Source organism: Haliotis rubra, unplaced genomic scaffold (genome assembly GCF_003918875.1).
Source record: "Haliotis rubra isolate DU_JTF1 unplaced genomic scaffold, ASM391887v1 Scf365, whole genome shotgun sequence".
Classification (NCBI taxonomy): Eukaryota; Metazoa; Mollusca; class Gastropoda; order Lepetellida; family Haliotidae; genus Haliotis; species Haliotis rubra.
Window position 1 is genome coordinate 1000865 of NW_025767041.1, and position 23338 is coordinate 1024202.

The window sequence follows — 23338 nt, forward strand, 5'->3', positions numbered from 1 at the left end:
GTATACCATCTACACAAAGTACTAACTGACTGAGTTTAGTTTTACGCCGCTTTTAGCAATATTCCAGCAATATCACGGCTGGGGACACCAGAAATGGGCTTAACACATTGTGCCCATGTGGGGAATCGAACCCGAGTCTTCGGCGTGACGAGCCAACGCTTTAACCACTAGGCTACCCCACCGCCCCCCACAAAAAGTAGGGGATATTGGATTTACAAGATTGATAAAATGCAAATGATGAAGCCAAGGAAGAAACAGATGATGAAGAGAAATTAAGGGAGAATGTGACAATTTATTCCATTCCTTTGGAAATGGTTTATCTGTACTGATATATACTATTTTCTTCATATGCATTGGCAATGGCTAGTGGTATAAGCGCAAAATGGAATATCCCCTACGTTTTTAAATGATATATTTATATGGAACGGACATTATATACAATGTAGATATTATGCATTAACGAAACAAATAGACAAAGGCTTAACATATTCGCCAAAGTGTCAAACATGTTCATGAACTTGAGTGGAAGAAACGTTTGTAAAGAAAAGCGTGTTTGAATAGCCTGACATACGTAATATAATCAGCACAGTTAGAACGATACACTGTAAGCAGTATCATTGGTTTCGCTATAGTGGACCAATCGTCTGTCTGCATATCTAGTGGACAAGTTTACAGCTGTCTAACGTATCTAGGTGACACACCACAGTGCATTGCCATAACACAGCTACCGCTTCATATAACAAGACCCTTGTCTACTGACATCCAGCAGCAACACGGCTGTGGCCACTGTAGACTACCAGACACACCGCCATAGACAGACAGTCACACCGCCATAGACAGACAGTCACACCGCCATAGACATACAGTCACACCGCGGGACAAGGCATTGCGTAAGTATTGATAATGTCGTCATTACTAGAGTATGATTTGGTATGAAGTGAAATAGTTGTTACCGTTTCGTGATATTGAAACACCTTTTATAAGAAACAATGTACTTGTTGTTGAGGAAATTGTTACTTGGATCCTTTGGTTGAAACAGGTGCCCATGCCACTAATCATTTCTGGCGCTGTGTTCCTTCAGCAGAATAAGACATACGTGCATGATCACTGGAAAGTATTACAAAACCATGCAGATTAAAATAAAGCTTGCAATACAAACATTTGTTGACGTTGATATCTGGTCAGAACAATTATATACTGAACTGCATGTGGTCGTTATATCGGTGACCTGTGCAATCTTACTTCATGCTAGTAAATACTGGGTTCGGGCTTATTCAGGCTGTGTCTTTCTCCCGAGATAATATCTATGAACTGAAGGGGTTTCGAGAGTAAAAGTGGTATCGATATGTGATTCTACGTTTTCGGATTTATATTGTCTGGTGTTCAACCCAGGTTTGTCCAGCATTATACGTTTTAAAACACATTCAGAAAGTGCTAAGGACGTATTTTCAAGAAACATATTTCTAAGATAGTTGCACATGTCACATTACATAACTGGCATACTAGCTGCAGAATAGATATAACCCTACACTAAATCTGTCTTTGGACCCGATACAAGTAGTGTCGCTGTTGTCATAAAATTTACTAATGTACAGCCCGGTGTCTGGTCGCTGTTGTCCTACACTTCACCCATGTACAGCCCAGTGTCTGGTCACTGTTGTCCTACACTTCACTCTTGTACAACCCGATGTCTGGTCACTGTTGTCCTACACTTCACTCTTGTACAACCCGGTGTCTGGTCACTGTTGTCATACACTTCACCCATGTACAACCCGGTGTCTGGTCACTGTTGTCCTACACTTCACCCATGTACAACCCGGTGTCTGGTCACTGTTGTCCTACACTTCACTCATGTACAACCCGGTGTCTGGTCACTGTTGTCCTACACTTCACCCATGTACAACCCGATGTCTGGTCACTGTTGTCCTACACTTCACCCATGTACAACCCGATGTCTGGTCACTGTTGTCCTACACTTCACCCATGTACAGCCTCGTGTCCGGTGTCTGGTCACTGTTATCCTACACTTCACCCATGTACAACCAGATGTCTGGTCACTGTTGTCCTACACTTCATCCATGTACAACCCGATGTCTGGTCACTGTTGTCCTACACTTCACCCATGTACAGCCCGGTGTCTGGTCACTGTTGTCATACACTTCACCCATGTACAACCCGATGTCTGGTCACTGTTGTCCTACACTTCACCCATGTACAACCCGATGTCTGGTCACTGTTGTCCTACACTTCACCCATGTACAACCCGATGTCTGGTCACTGTTGTCCTACACTTCACCCATGTACAGCCCGATGTCTGGTCACTGTTGTCCTACACTTCATCCATGTACAACCCGATGTCTGGTCACTGTTGTCCTACACTTCACCCATGTACAACCCGATGTCTGGTCACTGTTGTCGTACACTTCACTCATGTACAACCCGATGTCTGGTCACTGTTGTCCTGTTGTCCTACACTTCACCCATGTACAACCCGATGTCTGGTCACTGTTGTCCTACACTTCACTATTGTACAACCCGATGTCTGGTCACTGTTGTCCTACACTTCACCCATGTACAACCCGATGTCTGGTCACTGTTGTCCTACACTTCACCCATGTACAACAGCCCGGTGATGTCTGGTCACTGTTGTCCTACACTTCACCCATGTACAGCCCGGTGTCTGGTCACTGGTTATCCTACACTTCACCCATGTACAACCCGATGTCTGGTCACTGTTGTCCTACACTTCACCCATGTACAACCCGATGTCTGGTCACTGTTGTCCTACACTTCACCCATGTACAACCCGATGTCTGGTCACTGTTGTCCTACACTTCACCCTTGTGTACAACCCGATGTCTGGTCACTGTTGTCACTTTGTCCTACACTTCACCCATGTACAACCCGATGTCTGGTCACTGTTGTCCTACACTTCACCCATGTACAACCCGATGTCTGGTCACTGTTATCCTACACTTCACCCATGTACAACCCGATGTCTGGTCACTGTTATCCTACACTTCACCCATGTACAACCCGATGTCTGGTCACTGTTATCCTACACTTCACCCATGTACAACCCGATGTCTGGTCACTGTTGTCCTACACTTCACCCATGTACAACCCAGTGTCTGGTCACTGTTATCCTACACTTCATCCATGTACAACCCATGTCTGGTCACTGTTACCTACACTTCCCTTCATGTACTGGTGTCACTGTTGTCCTACACTTCACCCATGTACAACCCGATGTCTGGTCACTGTTGTCCTACACTTCACCCATGTACAACCCGATGTCTGGTCACTGTTGTCCTACACTTCACCCATGTACAACCCGATGTCTGGTCACTGTTGTCCTACACTTCACCCATGTACAACCCGATGTCTGGTCACTGTTATCCTACACTTCACCCATGTACAACCCGATGTCTGGTCACTGTTATCCTACACTTCACCCATGTACAACCCGATGTCTGGTCATGGTTATCCTACACTTCACCCATGTACAACCCGATGTCTGGTCACTGTTATCCTACACTTCACCCATGTACAACCCGATGTCTGGTCACTGTTGTCCTACACTTCATCCATGTACAGCCCAGTGTCTGGTCACTGTTGTCCTACACTTCATCCATGTACAACCCGATGTCTGGTCACTGTTGTCCTACACTTCATCCATGTACAACCCGATGTCTGGTCACTGTTGTCCTACACTTCATCCATGTACAACCCGATGTCTGGTCACTGTTATCCTACACTTCACCCTTGTACAGCGCGATGTCTGGTCACTGTTGTCCTACACTTCACCCTTGTACAACCCGATGTCTGGTCACTGTTATCCTACACTTCACCCATGTACAACCCGATGTCTGGTCACTGTTATCCTACACTTCATCCATGTACAGCCCGATGTCTGGTCACTGTTATCCTACACTTCACCCATGTACAGCCCGATGTCTGGTCATGGTTGTCCTACACTTCACCCATGTACAGCCCAGTGTCTGGTCACTGTTGTCCTACACTTCACCCATGTACAGCCCGATGTCTGGTCACTGTTGTCCTACACTTCATCCATGTACAGCCCGATGTCTGGTCACTGTTATCCTACACTTCATCCATGTACAACCCGATGTCTGGTCATGGTTATCCTACACTTCACCCATGTACAGCGCGATGTCTGGTCACTGTTGTCCTACACTTCACCCATGTTACAGCCAGTGTCTGGTAACTGTTATCCTACACTTCACCCATGTACAACCCAATGTCTGGTCACTGTTACCCTACACCTCATCCAAGTACAACCCGATGTCTGGTCATGGTTATCCTACACTTCACCCATGTACAGCCCGGTGTCTGGTCGCTGTTGTCCTACGCTTCACCCATGTACCACCCGATGTATGGTCACTGTTATTCTACACTTCACCCATGTACAGCCCGATGTCTGGTCACTGTTATCTTACACTTCACCCATGTACAGCCCTGTGTCTGGTCTCTGCTGTGCTACACTTCATCCATGTACAGCCCAGTGTCTGGTCACTGTTGTCCTACAGTTCATGCATGTGCAACATTAGTAACTGTGATCCTACACTACATCCATGTTCAGAGCCAGTGGCTGGTCCCTGTTACCCTACAGTTCATGCATGTGCAACATTAGTGTCTGTGGTCCTACACTACATCCATGTTCAAACTCAGTGTCTGGTCCCTGTTATTCATTTACAACCTCCAAAACATCAATCTTTAGTAAAAGTAGATACATGTATTCATTTTGAAAACGCTTAAAATTACATTACTGAGTTGAATTTTGTGAGCGGACTCTAAGCTTTTGAAAACAAATGATAAAAAATTAACCTAAAGTAGTAAACAATATTTAAAAGAGCGGGTAATAAATCGAGCAAGCAGGTCGAGTTTGGTTAGACCCTGTACACGTCGGAGGTCTGGGAACCGGCACGCAACTAAACAGACACAACCGAACACATCTCAGTACACTGCACGCACTACATCAACACAGAATGGTACTCCCAACTCACTGGATACCAACACATTCAGCTCCAAGTCGTATTTGGCCGCCTGAACAACACTGAAACATTCAGGAGCCGTACAGGCAAACCCCCCAAATCCTCAACATCATCATTATCATCATCATTAAAATCACCATCACCATCATCATCACCTCATCATCATCGTGTATTGGGTCTGACAACTCACAAACGACTCAATGTGAGTTACAGTACAAGAGATGGATATCAGTCACAAAACAGATCGCATACACAGAATCATTCAGTTTCTTTAAAAACGTCATGATAAATCCGAAACCTGTGCCAACAGCGGGGTGTACATAATTTTACCAGCTTCGGGCTCATGTTCACCCGTCGACCTTTTGTGCTGTAAGAGCCGATAAAGTCAGTAAATTGACATGGCCATATTTTATACAACGAAAGAGTGTACTCGCCTACATACATAATTAATCATCCTACACTCCAGATCATCTATTTAGAACAGTTAACTTATTTGAATTATTAAAAACAATTTCTTGTGGTATTTAGACAAACTGTGAATTTAGTTCGTTCTCAGGATAATGTATTTTCAGTTTTGAGCAGTAATTTTGAATAGGATTGCACCTTCTGATTTTGGAATGCTGATACAGTGGTGAATCAGGATTCATGTGATTTTATATTTCCATGCAAAAGTGAACTGAGAAGAGAAGACAATGCATCTGATGCTTACCTCAAATTAGATTCCTTCATTGAGTTACAGAAGCGGGCGTGTAGCCCGGCCTCCCTCACTCATTGTGTTAGAAGGTCACAACTACTTACCTATCTTGTGATTGATATATTAGTAAACACAAAATAGCTGTCAATCTATTGTTATAGGTAATAAATTAGTTTCCTTTCTCATTTTGGGGTATTTAACGGTGGCGATCTGAAGGACGTTAATATTACTAATTACGCAAGGAACTAAATATACGTTATGTATCATATAGAGATGCATTCGCGCCTTAATCATGAACTACAAATAGTGAACATTGCTGGATAGTTGAATGATGGCAGAATTGACATTCTATCTGACATATCCAATAACTTGTACATGTATAAACCTTTTGCAGACACTTCAGTCATGTCACACAGAGAGATACTACAACGAAATCACGTGTACCTGAAGGAACACCTGGATGTGGACACGATTCTGGATGAACTGTTTCAAACGGAGGTGTTCAGCCTTACGGATAAAGAAAGGTGCATAGGTAAAAGTGGACTAGCTGCCCAGAGCGATGAACTGTTAAGCATTCTGCACCGAAAAGGTAGAAAGGGATACGACACCTTCCTTCAGATACTGGAAAAGGTTCAGCCCTACATTAAAGATCATCTCGAGGGACGGGAATCAAGCGATTCACATACTGCCAGTGCTCCAGACAAACAACTGGCGGATCAGCTGGAGCGCCTAAGAATGGTCTGTTTTAATGTTTCGGTACTTGAAGCAACCTCAAATGTTTCCTTGAGTGCACAGTCCTCACTATTCAGAGAGACATAACACTCTTTTATATAAAATTCACCGGTTTCACTTTCATCCTGACACAAATGCCTCCTTTTTACATATATTGTTTGGGTTTTTTCAGGAAAATGATAAGTTGAGAATGGAGGCAGCCCGACGTGAGAAGTCTCATATACAGCTGAAATCATCACATGAGCAGGTCAAAACGTCTCTTAGACAGGTCAAAGCGTCCCATAAGACGGTCAAAAAGGAGATTGAGATGTTAAAGAACCAACAACTTCAGAAGGTAGGCCTCAGAGTCAAACCTGAATTATATACTCTCCCAAAAAGAAACGCATATAAGAATGTCAATTGTATTTTTATGTTTATTTTGAAACATCTTGTAGGCTTTATGAGTCAATGAAATATAGCGATATTGCACACTGGGAATGCAGACTTATCCGTCTTTGGCACCAACTCGAGGAAAGTTAGTTTGAGTGTCACATGGAGACGTGTGGTGGTGCTGAAGTCAATACCTCGTTTGACCACCGTGGGCATCCAGAATTGCACGGTATCGCCTCGGCATCGAACGAATAAGTCTCAGAATCTCGTGTTGCCCAATCGCAGCCCACTCTGCCTGTAGTGCCTGTGCGAGTTGCTGAAGTGTCTGGGGCTGAGGGTTACGGCGTCGCACCCGTCTGTCCAGGGCATCCCACAGGCACGTAAACCAGCCTCTCTCAACCTGTTCCTGACGGTCTGTGCAGAAAGCCTCCTCAATCCGGGTATTTGTCGAACGGTACTGGTCGTCGTAGCTGTTCGATGACGCAGGTGATGTACCCGGATGTAGCGATCCTGCGCCGTTGTGGTCGCTCGAGGTCGCCCACTACGAGGGGCATCTGCTACCGCATTCTGCCGGCGATATCTCTCCCAGAGCCTCGAAATGGTGCTTTGGCTTACATTCATGCGTCGGGCAACTGCACGTTGAGACTGGCCAGCTTCAAGCAAACCAATGGCTATATGACGGTTGGCTTCTCTTAGACGTGGCATTTTGCGTTCGTCAACAATATTCAAAATACAGTGAATAATCGACGGACAGCGATCAACCTTTTATACCCATCATTGAGACTATCTGATCCCCAACTTTTACGTGCATTGCATGTGAATAGTGTATTCTGTGACACTACGCGCCGAAATTGAAAATCATGCTGTTAAATACGGGTATTTTACGGATGGTGCGTTTTGTTGTGATGTTTCAAAACATAAACACCATAGGACTCATAAACAGAGCAAAACCTTTTGTAAAATGATTCACGTTTTAATTCATTGCTACATGAAATTGCTATTTTCATGATGCGTTTCTTTTTGGGAGAGTATACATGTGTGATTTACTGTACATCATGGCAGGAAGGTCACAACTAAATATGTTATTCCACCAAAAAATGTTCACCATCTATTTTGGGAACGGTTACAATCTCGTTGTTCTCCTACTCAAAATAGGAACAATTATAATAGCAGATCAACAGCGTCCAAACTCGTCAAATATACTATGTCAGTGAAATAGCCTGGTGGTTGTAGTTTTAAAATGTCCTGCCACGGATCGTGACGGGCAGTATAACCACTCACTCTAAAATATGACTGTGTTATTCCCAGTTGCACAGTTATTCATATTGTTATATCTTTGCTCACTTTCGTGACCAGAGTCAAGGGGCAGCAGCGAGTGACAGAGCAAGAATTCCCGATTCCAAGTTGGACCCAGGTAAGCATTGTCTTTGGTTGTGACAAGTAAAGCGGTTTATAGAAGACGTATCTGCATCATTAGCACTAACCTGCTTCAGCATATAACCGAGACTGGTTATTTCCTGGCTCTGACTTTTAATGTAGTCAAGAAGTTCCAAGTTCGTGTTGGAGACAAACATTCAGCAGAATATTTCATATGAATATCTTACTATGGTACGCATTTAGGATAATGTGTAACTGTATGTGTTAAGCATAGAATGGGTTCTTCCCTGCTCTTTTTCCTTTATTGTTTATAGCTTATATGCCGACGGGTATTTCCAATGACGGCGCCTACCATAAGCTGAGGTTTCCAGGACAAAACATCACTCTACAGTGTAAGTAATGCACCCATGTGTGTTGACAACGCATGTCCCACCCACCAGTAGTATCCATGTGTGTTGACAACCCAGGTCCCACCCACCAGTAGTATCCTTGTGTGTTGACAACCCATGTCCCACCCACCAGTAGTATCCATGTGTGTTGAGAACCCATGTCCCACCCACCAGTAGTATCCATGTGTGCTGACAACCCATGTCCAACCCACCAGTAGTATCCATGTGTGTTGACAACCCAGGTCCCACCCATCAGTAGTACCCATGTGTGTTGACAACCCATGTCCCACCCACCAGTAGTATCCATATGTGTTGACAACCCATGTCCCACCCACCAGTAGTATCCATGTGTGTTGACAACCCATGTCCCACCCACCAGTAGTATCCATGTGTGTTGACAACCCAGGTCCCACCCACCAGTAGTACCCATGTGTGTTGACAACCCATGTCCCACCCACCAGTAGTATCCATGTGTGCTGACAACCCATGTCCAACCCACCAGTAGTATCCATGTGTGTTGACAACCCAGGTCCCACCCATCATTAGTATCCATGTGTGCTGACAACCCATGTCCCACCCACCAGTAGTTTCCATGTGTGTTGACAACCCATGTCCCACCCATCAGTAGTATCCATGTGTGTTGACAACCCATGTCCCACCCATCAGTAGTATCCATGTGTGTTGACAACCCATGTCCCACCCACCAGTAGTATCCATGTGTGTTGACAACCCATGTCCCACCCACCAGTAGTATCCATGTGTGTTGACAACCCATGTCCCACCCACCAGTAGTATCCATGTGTGTTGACAACCCATGTCCCACCCACCAGTAGTATCCATGTGTGTTGACAGCCCATGTCCCACCCACCAGTAGTATCCATGTGTGTTGACAACCCATGTCCAACCCACCAGTAGTATCCATGTGTGTTGACAACCCATGTCCCACCCACCAGTAGTATCCATGTGTGTTGACAACCCATGTCCCACCCACCAGTAGTATCCATGTGTGTTGACAACCCATGTCCCACCCACCAGTAGTATCCATGTGTGTTGACAACCCATGTACCAGTAGTATCCATGTGTGTTGACAACCCATGTCCCACCCACCAGTAGTATCCATGTGTTGTTGACAACCCATGTCCCACCCACCAGTAGTATCCATGTGTGTTGACAACCCATGTCCCACCCACCAGTAGTATCCATGTGTGTTGACAACCCATGTCCCACCCACCAGTAGTATCCATGTGTGTTGACAACCCATGTCCCACCCACCAGTAGTATCCATGTGTGTTGACAACCCATGTCCCACCCACCAGTAGTATCCATGTGTGTTGACAACCCATGTCCCACCCACCAGTAGTATCCATGTGTGTTGACAGCCCATGTCCCACCCACCAGTAGTATCCATGTGTGTTGACAACCCATGTCCCTCCCACCAGTAATATCCATGTGTGTTGACAACCCATGTCCCACCCACCAGTAATATCCATGTGTGTTGACAACCCATGTCCCACCCACCAGTAGTATCCATGTGTGTTGACAACCCATGTCCCACCCACCAGTAGTATCCATGTGTGTTGACAACCCATGTCCCACCCACCAGTAGTATCCCTGTGTGTTGACAACCCATGTCCCACCCACTAGTAGTGTCCATGTGTGTTGAGAACCCATGTCCCTCCCACCAGTAATATCCATGTGTGTTGAGAACCCATGTCCCACCAAGCATTAGTACCCATGTGTGTTGACAACCCATGTCCCACCCACAAGTAGTATCCATGTGTGTTGACAACCCATGTCCCACCCACCAGTAGTATCCCTGTGTGTTGACAACCCATGTCCCACCCACTAGTAGTGTCCATGTGTGTTGACAACCCATGTCCAACCTACCAGTACTATCCAAGTGTACTGACAACCCATGTCCCATCCACCATTGATACCCTGTTTTTCTGACAACCCGTATCTTAGCTGGAGTATCCATTTTCAACTCTGGCATGTGGGCATGCACTATAAAACCGACGTTTGGCTGGACGCACACATGCTATGTATGTGCGATCGGCTTAAAAGCGCCTTTACACAACATTTCACCTCACCTGACCTATCAGCATCGGCAACCACAGCAGTAGATAAGTCGAATACTGGATAGCCTGAATGCGTACGTGTGTGGGAATCAACAGGAGGTCACAGGAACAATGTGGAGGCGGTATTGTTTAGGATTCTCTGTGCCCATATTATCATATGCAGACGGACAATCTAGTCTTACTGGCTCCCATGGAGAACAAAAGAAGAGCAAAGGAGTGACAAATCCTGGACGTCAGCTCTCGTATATTCTGAAATACTTACCCCTGCAACATGCGGGTTCATACCGGTATCGTGGTTTAACACATGAACACTTGTAGAGCCCGTGTTCCTTTTCGTCAGTAAGTACAGACAGTGTGGTGATATGGCAGATGACGCATTTCGAAAAACTGTACAAGTCGACACTACAGCAAATCCTTCTATATACTACGCATACTTGGGATATATGGACACCGTCAAATTAAATCGCCTGCTTGCCCGAAACAGTGCATTTGAGTTCCCAAGAACTGCTCCACCTAGTAACTTATGTTCTTAATAATACATTGTCTCAGTAAAATACTAGTTACTGCACTTTTTCGATCAAGTCCCAACTAGATTCGAACCCACAGTCTCAGAATGAGGCGCCCAATCGCCAGGACAGAGTTAGGTAACTAAGACACGTAGCCACCGTGGCCTCCACTAAAGTGGAAGTCGCATAACTGATAGTTTAGATCACGTATGGCGTATACACTCTGACAAGTGGAAGTATATAGCAGGAAGGGTACTTTCAAATCTGGAATTCACTTCTCAAGTACAACATACAAATCAGACAGATTATGACGTCACAGACAAGAACATGTTACACAGATGCAAGGCGAGTAGGTAGAGATCTTCATGGGGCGTGGTCACCCTTTGTCTGCCTATTCTGATGTCCGGTCTGGACCAAGTTGCCCACAGTAATACAGGAGCAGTTCAATGTTCTTGCAACATGGGCCTGTGGTGTCTCCATTTGCAGCATTCCTATGGCCCTCTCACGCTCTTTTTGTGTTAACCTGACCTTTTCTTCTATGGTTATTCTTAATACTGCATCTCTAATATCTGAACTGAACAGCTTTTATACCGTTTGTGCATGTGCCATTTCGAAACACGAAAATCACGTGTTTTCTGCCACAAAATCCTTTTTCAAAACGCCCGAGCAAAACACTGCACTCATGACACGGATTCGTATTCTGGGGTCTTGGGGATTGGATTTGGCTTGGTTACGTTTAGCTGAAAGTGTCTTTCAACAGTTTAATTTGTTTAGTTGCCAAGTTTTTGGACGTTAGTTCATATAGCAGAAAGAGTGCTTTCAAATATTGAATTCACTTCTCTGTAACAACATACAAATCAGACAGTTTTAGTAAAGTATCTTAGAAATATATAAAAAGTAGATATTTTTGCAGGATCAAGAGCAGTCGGCGACTCTGATCTTTTTAGCGAAGATTTTCTACTTCGCTTTCCGCTTTTATGTTGTATTTGGTAATGGGTTGTCGCGTTACCCACTGACCTCATATACTATATTAAAGGTGGGTCGCTTTCCACGGCAGAAAGTACATCATATACCTATGTAATAAGTGGTAGAGGTGTTTTAAAGATATATGTGAACCAGATCGGCACTCGGTATTCGATAATGTTCCCAAATGCAACATAAAAATCGGACAGATTAACCAATTGTTTCTCGGGTTATGGAAACGACGGACAAACTTAAGTATAAAAAAACTACTTTCAAATAGCAAAGAAATCAAAACGCTGATTTGCAACAGTAACGACTTTAAGGCTCACGAAGTAAGATCATTATTTGAAGATCTGGGCCTAGATTGTCGAAGCTCTCTTAGCACTAAGATAGTCGTAAGTGCCATACATTAACATTAACTTACGACTATCTTAGCGCTAAGAGAGCTTCGAAAATCTAGACCCAGTATTATAATATCTGTGAGGGCCTGTATGTGAAGATTTAATAACGCGCCTCAAAAGGCATTTTTGCAGTAATTTCATGACTTATACGATACAATTTCTTTATTGCTTTGCTTTCACCCACATAGCAAAATCTCACATAGATCTGATACGGCTGGTGTACCAATTAGAAAACAGTCGTTGTAGCATTGTATATATCACGCTTAATATGTGTTGTCTGAGACATGTTGTCTATGACAGTGACATTTATCTTACTTACCAGGGCCTAGATTTTCGAAGCTCTCTTAGCGCTAAGACGGTCGTAAGTGCCATTCATTAACATTAACTTACGACGATCTTAGCGCGAAGAGAGATTCGAAAATCTAGGTCCGGAAGACTCAGCAGCTGAGATTTTATCAGCATATATTTTGAATTAGATAAAGAACACGTTCACACAATTCAACTTCTAAACGTATAGAGAAAACAATATACAAATCTCTATTCTGGTTTCAGTGATGTGGGGTGTTCACACAGTGAAGAGATGTTTGCAATATTAGTTTTTGGTTTGTATTCTCACGCCCGATTGTTACTAGGTATCAGATAATGTTACACCTTAAACGAGTCACATGTGACGCTAAGTTTGACATCATCCATACATTCATGTCCCAGTCAATACACGTGTCCCGCCCGGCGAGTGTGCTCAGACTGTGGTCAGTGATTGAAGCGGACGTAGAAGTTACCTGTTGACACTGTCTGTTGAACACTCAGATGTAAAAATATCGTCAAACAACTACTTTGTCGGTCTCATTGTTTAGTAAATCGTATAAGAAGAGTTTAGAATACTAACAATGATAGTTTTATCATGATATAAACTTTATACATATGTGTTTTCAGGCGGCAAGTGTCTATTTCTGACTACTGACAGCTAACCAGCTCAACTAACAATTTCTGACGAAATGTTTCATGGAGTGTTTATTTCATTGTCAATCAATATAAAAATGTATGAAAAACATTTAGAATACCCATACAAATATTTTCACAGAGTTATAATTTCTATTTAAAGCACAATTATGACACAATTCACACACAGACGAAAATGGCAGCCGATATTCAGTGCGCTGTTTTGTAAACATTGAAACGAGGTTGACAATAAAATGTCTAATTTGTTGTCTGAAGTCGGGAAATTTGTTAAACTGTAAACAAAATGTATATTTCCAGGTCCTAAACTACAACTGTCCGCTGATCGAGCCAACACAGACTGGTGCCACGTAACTACAGGCGGTGAGCTGGTGAACTCGCCACCCGCCACACAACACAGACACAGCGGCAGGTTACGGCAATATTGGGGTACATGTGCCTCCACCCCCATCCCCCTTCCTCCATCCCCCTCTACTGTCACCCCTGTCCCCCACACACCACGATACTGGGAGACCGACTCTAGGGTGGGTGTGGTGGGTGTGATGGGTAGAGTGTATCTACTCCTGGAGATGGGTGTGATAGAGAAGAGCCAGGTGGACAGTGAGGTGTATGTTTGTGACCAGCCCCGCTCCTGGTGTGTCTGTGTAGGGAGCTGTCCCACACACCAGGGGAGTCTCTGTACCAGTGTGTGGCAGCAGGGGGAGGAGGGGGAGTGTTACAGTAACACAATGTCTGCTACACCCGGCACACAGGCCACCCTCCACTATGGCATTGTGCTGGATGTGGGGAGGGGGAGACTCGCCTTCATAGACCTCGACAGAGAGGTTGTTTTGGCCAAGATGGATGTTGAGTGGAGCGAGTCTCTTCTTCCCATGTTTGGTGTTGGGCTGCCTGGTGTCCACACAGTCAACATGAAGGTGATAAGTGGTGCAGATATCACCATGACTGACACCAAGAAGTCACTTATTTATGACGCCTTGAATTAGACAATAAAATAAATATGACATTGTGTAAACTTGTAAGTGTGACTTATTTTTTTAAACTGTCAAATGTAATTGTAGTGATTGAGGCGGACGTATAAGTTGTCTGTCTATGTGCTGTTTGTTGTGTACAAGAATGTAACGAGGTCAGCTGAATGTGATGTTTTTCTACTTGACTGGATTCAGGGGGATGTTACAAACATTTTACATCCACACATGACTATTGTTATGATTATTATTCTGCAGTAGTTGACCAGTTTATCATACATTTCATACATGTCTGGGAAATGTCACAACAAATAACTGAATCCACAAATTCATCAAAAGTTGTTTCAAATCATGAATTTATTGCCATGTTTAGTTTCTACTCTGTAATGTAAATGTTTTAAATCCCCACATGAACAGTTGTGATGAAATTATTGTAGTTGTGAATCCACATACGTCACATTTGATCTCAGTGAAGAGATGTGGTGAAAGTGATAGAAGCGGACATAGAATGTCCCAAGTTTCAGTGTTGTGACCTGGGCTACAAAGTTCACTGTGTTGATTCACATGTCGTCTCTCTCACTGTGTCTACCCTCTTGTTGCTATAACTGTCTTAAAATATATATTTCCTGATTCAAGGTGTTGTTTACACATGTCTACGTCAATGATTCAATGATAATATACTCTCCCAAAAAAGAAACGCATATAGGAATTTCAATTGTATTTTTATGTTTATTTTGAAACATCTTGTAGGCTTTTTGAGTCAATGAAATATAGCGAAATTGCACAGTGGGAATGGAGACTTATCCATCTTTGGCACCAACTCGAGGAAAGTCAGTTACAGTGTCACATGGAGACGTGTAGTGGTGCTGAAGTCAAATACCTCATGTGAGCACCGTGGGCAACCAGAACTGCACGGCATCGCCTCGGCATTGAACGAATAAGTCTCAGAATCTCGTGTTGCCCAATCGCAGCCCACTCTGCCTGTAGTGCCTGTGCGAGTTGCTGAAGTGTCTGGGGCTGAGGGTTACGGCGTCGCACCCGTCTGTCCAGGGCATCCCACAGATGTTCGTTGGGGTTTAAGTCGGGTGATCTTGAGGGCCAGGGGAGCACATTGATGTTGTGTTTCTGGAGGAAGTCTCTAGTGTGACGTGCTGTGTGGGGCCTGGCATTGTCCTGTTGAAACAACTCGCTCTGGCGATCAAAGATTGGAAGGAGGTGTGGGCGTAGGATTTCGTCACAGTACCGTTGAGCTGTCAGGTTGCCCTGGATCATCACCAAATCACTTCTCCTACGGCAGGTGATCACTCCCAACATCATAACACTTCTCCGGCCGAATCTGTCCACCTGGGGAACGCAAGCGTCGGCGAAACGTTCACGTCGACGTCTGTACACCAACATTCTTCCATCGCGTCGTTCCAATAGAAATCGGGATTCATCACTGAACCGGTTTCTACACCAATTCGGTAGGTTCCTGCCCTGAACGTTGGTGCACCATTGAACTCGCTGTCGACGATGTTGTTTTTGAAGCACAGGGTCAAAATAAGGTCTTCTGGCACGTAAACCAGCCTCTCTCAACCTGTTCCTGACGGTCTGTGCAGAAGGCCTTCTCAATCCGGGTATTTGTCGAGCGGTACTGGTCGTCGTAGCTGTTCGATGACGCAGGTGATGTACCCGGATGTAGCAATCCTGCGCCGCAGTGGTCGCTCGAAGTCGCCCACTACGAGGGGCATCTGCTACCGTATTCTGCCGGCGATATCTCTCCCAGAGCCGTGAAATGGTGCTTTGGTGTGAACATGCAACTGCACGTTGAGACTGACCAGCTTCAAGAAAACCAATCGCGATATGACGGTTGGCTTCACTTAGACGTGGCATTTTGCGTTCGTCAACAATATTCCAAATACAGTGACTAATCGACAGACAACGATCAACCTTTTATACCCATCATTGAGACTATCTGATCCCCAACTTTCACGTGCATTGCATGTGAATTGTGTATTCTGTGACACTACACGCTGAAATTGAAAATCATGCTGTTAAATACGGTTATTTTACGGATGGTGCGTTTTGTTGTGATGTTTCAAAACATAAACACCATAGGACTCATAACCAGAGCAATACCTTTTGTAGAATGAATCACGTTTTAATTCATTGCTACATGAAATTGCTATTTTCATGATGCGTTTCTTTTCTTAGGAGAGTATATATACCTTACCTGGCACAGATCTGTCACAATTCTAGACAGCCAACTCTGATTGATATACGGACATATAAACAAAGAAATTGATCCTAATCTAAAACAGTTTTAGATGAATGCCAATAAAACCAAACAGATAACGACAGAAAACATACTCACAATGACGTTTGGGGAGTGTTAGTTCGTTCTCCTCAACGTAAGATGAGCATAGTATTCAGCACTGAAGCTTTCTCAATCTTTCGACTATGAGAGTAGGGAATTACGATAACTAAAACACTTATAAATATGTCATTACTCCTTGAATGAGACTTAAGAAGCTTTTACTGCTGTAATCTCAACTCCTAGACCGCAAATGATCAGAAAATGTTATTTAGCCTGAAATTGACATTTGTAAAAGCTAGCGATCTGGTAAACCTCTGTAATGTACTCATACTACATGTACTGACAAGCATTTTCCTATCGATGGATCTCTACATGACATGTAAGGCATATTCTTGAATATTTCTTCATCAGAAATATTACAGCTTATTACAGCAATGCTTGGGTTGCGTTCAAAAGTACTGGAAAAAGATGAAATAAGATGTACATGACAGTGTCTTCTTAACCCGGTGGAGAAAATCAGTTTGATCCTGACCTGAATGGGAAACATGAGTAGTTGGTGAGTGTGAGCATTACAGTTATCAAATTAGATCCCCCTCCGACTTTTCTTAAATGTGTTCTAAACATATTTATTTCCACCAAAGTGTCGCGGGATCGCTAAACAAGCGAAAGATAGCTTGTTTCAATGTCTCTCCCATGACGTACAATTTACATACAAATGTGATGCTCAGTTGAAAGATGACAATATGAACAACGATCGACAATTTTCCAGTGTGAAGTTGATGGCAATAACGCTTACTAATTGAATCGATGGTGCAACGAATAGTCATAAAGAAAGAGAATGTTTCTGAAGCTGTTTAAGAAAAATCTGGGCATCTCTGAAATATAAGTATGAAACTGATAATTTCAAAATCTCACGTTTTACGATTTTCTGTTGAAGCTGTGTGACTCAGAGAACAGAAAGAAAATCCCTTAGCATAGACGTACATTCTGTGTCTCATGTCATTGAATGCTGGGCAGATAACGACGGAATGAAGTGCGTCTTCAGTGATATAACCGACATTACATATACGACTGTCGGATATGAACCTCGCACATTTGTCAGCATTGGGGTTGGTACACCCGAGTTGGTGGTGGGAGAATACTTTAGCAGAAATTCGTAGTTCAAATCATTAATCATGCATTTGATTCTTACTATATTCCTTTTATTTCCTTTCACATTCAGAGAACTGCAACAATTCTTGTGAACTAGCATTGATATAATCTATGGGAAGGGAGTTTCAAATATTTACTGTATCCGGGAAATATGTTTGTTCAAGTCAACTGACAAATTGGTGCGCCCATTGCTATAGTTTGGTTTACTAACTTTACAAAGTACAGACGTCAGTTTGTTTCACAATCCGTTTTACTCTCGCTATCACTCCCTACACCCAGTTCAGTTATCAATAATAGACCTGTTTTAAATAAAGTTAGGGCATTGCTGACAATTTCTCGACGGGTGACCTTGTCTCAGCTGTTCAACCAAAGGTGCGCCCTTCACAATCACGGTCACGCAATTCATTTGTATTCGCTTGATCAGGTCAAGCTGAACAAGCTGTAAGGAATTTTAGGAGTAGGTTAGGTGAGGAATAAGTCAGTTGAGGTGAGGTGAGGTATGGTGAAATGGGGTTTAACGTCGCATGTCAACAAATATAATACAGCGACGTGCATACATATGTACGTGCATGTAGCTGCATACATGAGTCCTGGCTAGTTCTAGCTGTATATCACTAATCCAAGCCGCAGTGTTTAACAAGGATAACCTACACTGACACATAAATGGGATTTCGAGCCTGCCAGTTCGTGTTGTTTACAATTAGAACTCCAGACAGGGCAACAACAAGTTCCATCTTTCAACGGATTTTGGTCGATGAGGTTGGATATACATTTTTATAAATATTTCTATCATTAACGGACGTTTATCCCATAAACATGTGCAGAACGGGCCTTGGAATCCTTGAAAACAAAAACAGATCTTGCAAAATCATGCTTGCCAAATTGGTCAAATATGTACAGAAAGAGCACCATACGACGTGTTTCTTCTGATCCCAGATGGTAGTTCATCAAGCTGGGGTAGGTGAGGTAAAAAAGTAATGCCGGAAATGCTTGGAAAATGCTTTTTGGCCTCAATATCAATATGATGAATTTGACACAAGATAAAAGCACATATATGATACATGTACGACTCTATCTAGTTGGATATTAAAGCTCAGATGAAAAAATACACTAGAGGGGTGACTTCACGGGGGGAAATTTTGACGTTTGAACAACATTCGTAAATATTCTAAGTACAAACTGTAGTTTTGAAATACAGACTATAATTATGCATAAAGCCTCAACTCATTTAATTGCACAAATGATTGCAAAAAAGTTTGTTGTTTTTTTAACTTCTATATGTGAAAAAGATGGAACTCTTGTAGTAGTTATATTCAAAATAATTACGTTAAAAAGTATTAATTCAAATCGCATAGATAATCCTGCTCACCCATAGAAGTTTCACTTCGTGTGTGAGCACATAACTGGCAACATGCGACTTGATATCTCTGCAGAACAATTAATTTCACATTTATACCAGTATTTCATACTGAAGAAACAAAGGGGGAAACTTCTGGTCAGCTATGACAGGGTTTACTATAGAATGTGTAATGCCATTAATTTGACATATAGTCAGGTTTACAAAGTTGTAAACAAATCAGTTACCTCAGGGGTCTTGTCAAAATCAAAACCAGGTAGGAAACACAAACTGGATAGCTTTGATAAGGGTGTCATACGCCGTGCAGTTTATAAACTGTATGAACGCAAAATCCCACCGACGTGTGCTAAAATACATACCTCGTCCATTGGCTTCCAAGCTCCCCCTTTGTGCATTGTAATCACAACCAATCAATGTGTACATCAACCTACTCTCTTCAACTCACGATTACCATCTCAGGAGGACTGTACATCGACTCATCTATTGTATAAACTCATTCTGCATATTGTTTTAATCACCATCACTCTGTACATCAACCTACTCTGCTCAAATCACTAACTATCAATCCAATGTATATCAACCTTGTCAATTGTATATACTCACTATACAGCTATGTATATATTCTCCTTGTTACTACTTTTTTATCACATGCTTGATAACGGTGTTAGTACCTACACCGAAACGTCGCACTCATTGCAAAAAAGAAGTTGTCTATCCATAGAACTTTGTCTTCCAACACAAGTGACTGATGACGATTTACGGCAAATAAACAAACCTCTCAGAAATTTCAAGTGTTTTCCCGTTGATTCCTTTATTTTCTCGGTATCTTAATCATAGCATCTGAATTTGATATGCTTTAATTACCTCGATTCTTTTCTCGTTACCTTGATTATTTTTTTCGCTATTTCACATAATGAAAATTTAATACAAATTCTGAAAAAAATAATGGAAGTAACGAGATTTCAAAATTTTCGAAAAATGGGCTTAACCAGAAATGTCAGTCAACAAAATAGTTTTTTGCTACCACAGTTGCATTCATATCTCAACAAATATTCAATGTTATCATGAGAAGAATGCATCCTCTAATGACCTAAGCAAATCGATTTGTCAGTTGCAAATGTGTGTAGGGTGAATCGTGCTTAGTACCAGTGAAACACTAGACACTGGCACATAAGGCAAAACTAAGTATGGACTGTGTCAGTTTCTGGATTGCCAACTTGTCTTATTTTGTTTGTTAGACATTTAACGATGCATTCTGCATTATCCCAGTAGCATGTCAACCCGACCGGACGAACCAGTGGTGGATATATAGAGAGTAACGATTATGGCACGCAATCCAGAAAGTCACTCAGCTTGACCATCTGATCTATCAAATCGCCTCTTACGACCAGCATACGTTTCCGTGTACCTAGTATGGGCGGATTCTCTGCGGGGTTATGTAGTATGAAGTAATGTGACCAACTAATATACAGTCTAATCGAATTTATGTGGTTCAAGATGACGAATGTTCCAATGTAAGAGTTAATGTAAGTCCAGGTGTCCAGATCTTACAGTTTATGTTGGTCCAGGTGTCCAGATCTTGCAGTTTGTGTGGGTCCAGGTGTCCAGATCTTACAGTTTGTGTAGGTCCAGGTGTCCAGATCTTACAGTTTGTGTGGGTCCAGGTGTCCATATCTTACAGTTTGTGTAGGTCCAGGTGTCCATATCTTACAGTTTGTGTAGGTCCAGGTGTCCATATCTTACAGTTTGTGTAGGTCCAGGTGTCCATATCTTACAGTTTGTGTATGTCCAGGTGTCCATATCTTACAGTGTGAGTATGTCCAGGTGTCCAGATCTTACAGTTTGAGTATGTCCAGGTGTCCATATCTTACAGTGTGAGTATGTCCAGGTGTCCAGATCTTACAGTTTGTGTAGGTTCAGGTGTCCAGATCTTGCAGTTTATGTTGCTCCAGGTGTCCATATTTTGGAGTTTATATAGGTCCAGGTGTCAAGATCTTGCAGTTTGTGTAGGTCCAGGTGTTCAAATCTTGCAGTCGTGTTGGTCCAGGTGTCCAGACCTTGCAGTTTGTGTGGGTCCAGGTGTTCAAATCTTGCAGTGGTGTAGATCCAGGTGTCCAAATCTTGCAGTCCGGTTGGTCCAGCTGTCCTGATCTTGCAGTCGTGTAGGTCCAGGTGTCCAGATCTTGCAGTTTGTGTAGGTCCAGGTGTCCAGATCTTGCAGTTTGTGTGGGCCCAGGTGTTCCGATCTTGCAGTTTCTGTAGGTCCAGGTGTCCAGATCTTGCAGTTTCTGTAGGTCCATTTGTTACAGGTGTCCCGGTGTTAAAGTTTGAATAGATCCAGATGACTAAATGTAGGATTTGATGCAGGTCCAGGATCTTGCAGTTTGTGTAGGTCCAGGTTTTCACATCTTCCCAGATCTTACAGATCTTGCAGTCCATGTGTCCAAATCTTGCAGTCGTGTTGGTGTTCCCAGATCTTGCAGTTTGTGGCGGTCCAGGGGTCCAGAGCTTGCAGTTTGTGTAGGTCCAGGTGTCCAGCAGTCGTGTAGATCCAGGTGCAGTTTGTGTAGGTCCAGGGTGTCCAGATCTTGCAGTTTGTGTCTTGCAGGTGTCCAGGTGTCCAGATCTTGCAGTTTCCAGTGTTGGTCTTGCAGTTTGTGTGTCTTGCAGCTTGGTGTAAGCCGAGGTGTCCAGGTTACAGTTTTGTTGGTCCATGTGTCCAAATTTGCAGTCGTGTTGGTCCAGGTTCCCAGGTGGTGGTCAGATCTTGCAGTTTGTGTAGTCCAGGTGTGTGTAAGTCCAGGTGTCCAGATCTTGCAGTTTCTGTAGGTCCATTTGTTACAGGTGTCCCGGTGTTAAAGTTTGAATAGATCCAGATGACTATATGTAGCATTTGATGCAGGTCCAGGATCTTGCAGTTTGTGTAGGTCCAGGTTTTCACATCTTGCAGTTGGTGTAAGCCGAGGTGTCCAGATCTTACAGTTTATGTTGGTCCATGTGTCCAAATCTTGCAGTCGTGTTGGTCCAGGTTCCCAGATCTTGCAGTTTGTGGTGGTCCAGGGGTCCAGAGCTTGCAGTTTGTGCAGGTCGAGGTGTCCAAATCTTGCATTTTGCTTAGGTCCAGGTGTCCAGATCTTGCAGTTTGTGTAGGTCCAGGTGTCCAGATCTTGCAGTTTGTGTAGGTCCAGATGTTCCGATCTTGCAGTTTGTGTACGTCCATTTTATCACAGGTGTCCCGATGTTTAAGTTTGAATAGATCCAGACGACTATATGTAGCATTTGATGCAGGTCCAAGTATCCAGGTTTTATAGTTATGTAGGTCCGGATGTCCTGATGTCACAGTTTATGTAGGTCCAGATGGTCACATGTCACGGTTTGAGTAGGTCCAGATGTCACAGTTTATGTTGGTCCAGTTGTGAAAGTAATGGCAGGAACCAGGTATTATATTTTGTGTAGAGACCGGGCAGATGTGTAAAGAATACTGCCGACTTGCTATTTTGTTTTATTCATAAGTGAAGAAACATTTCAAATGCATCCATATCTGAAGATAATCAAACTGAGAGAGTTGTTCATCTGGATTCAGTTTTCCACAAAACATGAATTTGTTGCAATTTTTTGCAATGTATTTGCATTAAAACTGAGTAGGAAGTGTAAATTTCATTTGTAATCGGTCCATGTGTATGTGCAAATGTAGGCAGGAATTTTGATATTTCTGTGGTGTTGGCAGTTCATAACAGACTGTGAGTAATTTGAAAGTGCATCAAGTGTGGTAATGCCTCGTGCAAGCTTGATTTATGTGTTTTTGCTTTAAAGCCACTTTAGTCAACATAACGTTATTTCATTGTGTGCCATACCATTACATTCACTCTGCAACTTCAAGATTGCCAAACAGTTGTATATCTTTTCAGTTTGTAAGAGTAGTATTCCAAGTCTTATTCCCATCAACTGTTAACTTTCACCATTTTGGGAATGCCATTGTATTCAATAGTCGGTACTTATCATTGCATTACAACTGTTTACCATTATACATCAGACAAACTGCAGTCAATGTTCATATACATTGGATGATACTAGCTGATAAAAT

At 43.1% G+C, this 23338-nt stretch overlaps 1 protein-coding gene across 2 annotated transcripts; it reads left to right on the plus strand.

Moving 5' to 3' along the window:
• Nucleotides 1–703: 703 nt before the first annotated feature.
• LOC124285653 lies at nucleotides 704–15135 on the plus strand. Of its 2 annotated transcripts, XM_046721915.1 has the most exons (7): nucleotides 704–890; nucleotides 6104–6447; nucleotides 6614–6686; nucleotides 6729–6775; nucleotides 8167–8224; nucleotides 8502–8579; nucleotides 13782–15135. In XM_046721915.1, the coding sequence occupies exons 2-7, from the start codon at nucleotides 6115–6117 to the stop codon at nucleotides 14465–14467; spliced, it is 1275 nt and encodes a 424-aa protein (XP_046577871.1). In that variant the 5' UTR covers nucleotides 704–890; nucleotides 6104–6114; the 3' UTR covers nucleotides 14468–15135. The 2 variants fall into 2 exon arrangements, with proteins under 2 accessions (XP_046577871.1, XP_046577870.1); XM_046721914.1 differs by having other exon boundaries at nucleotides 6614–6775.
• The last annotated feature ends 8203 nt before the right edge of the window (nucleotides 15136–23338 follow it).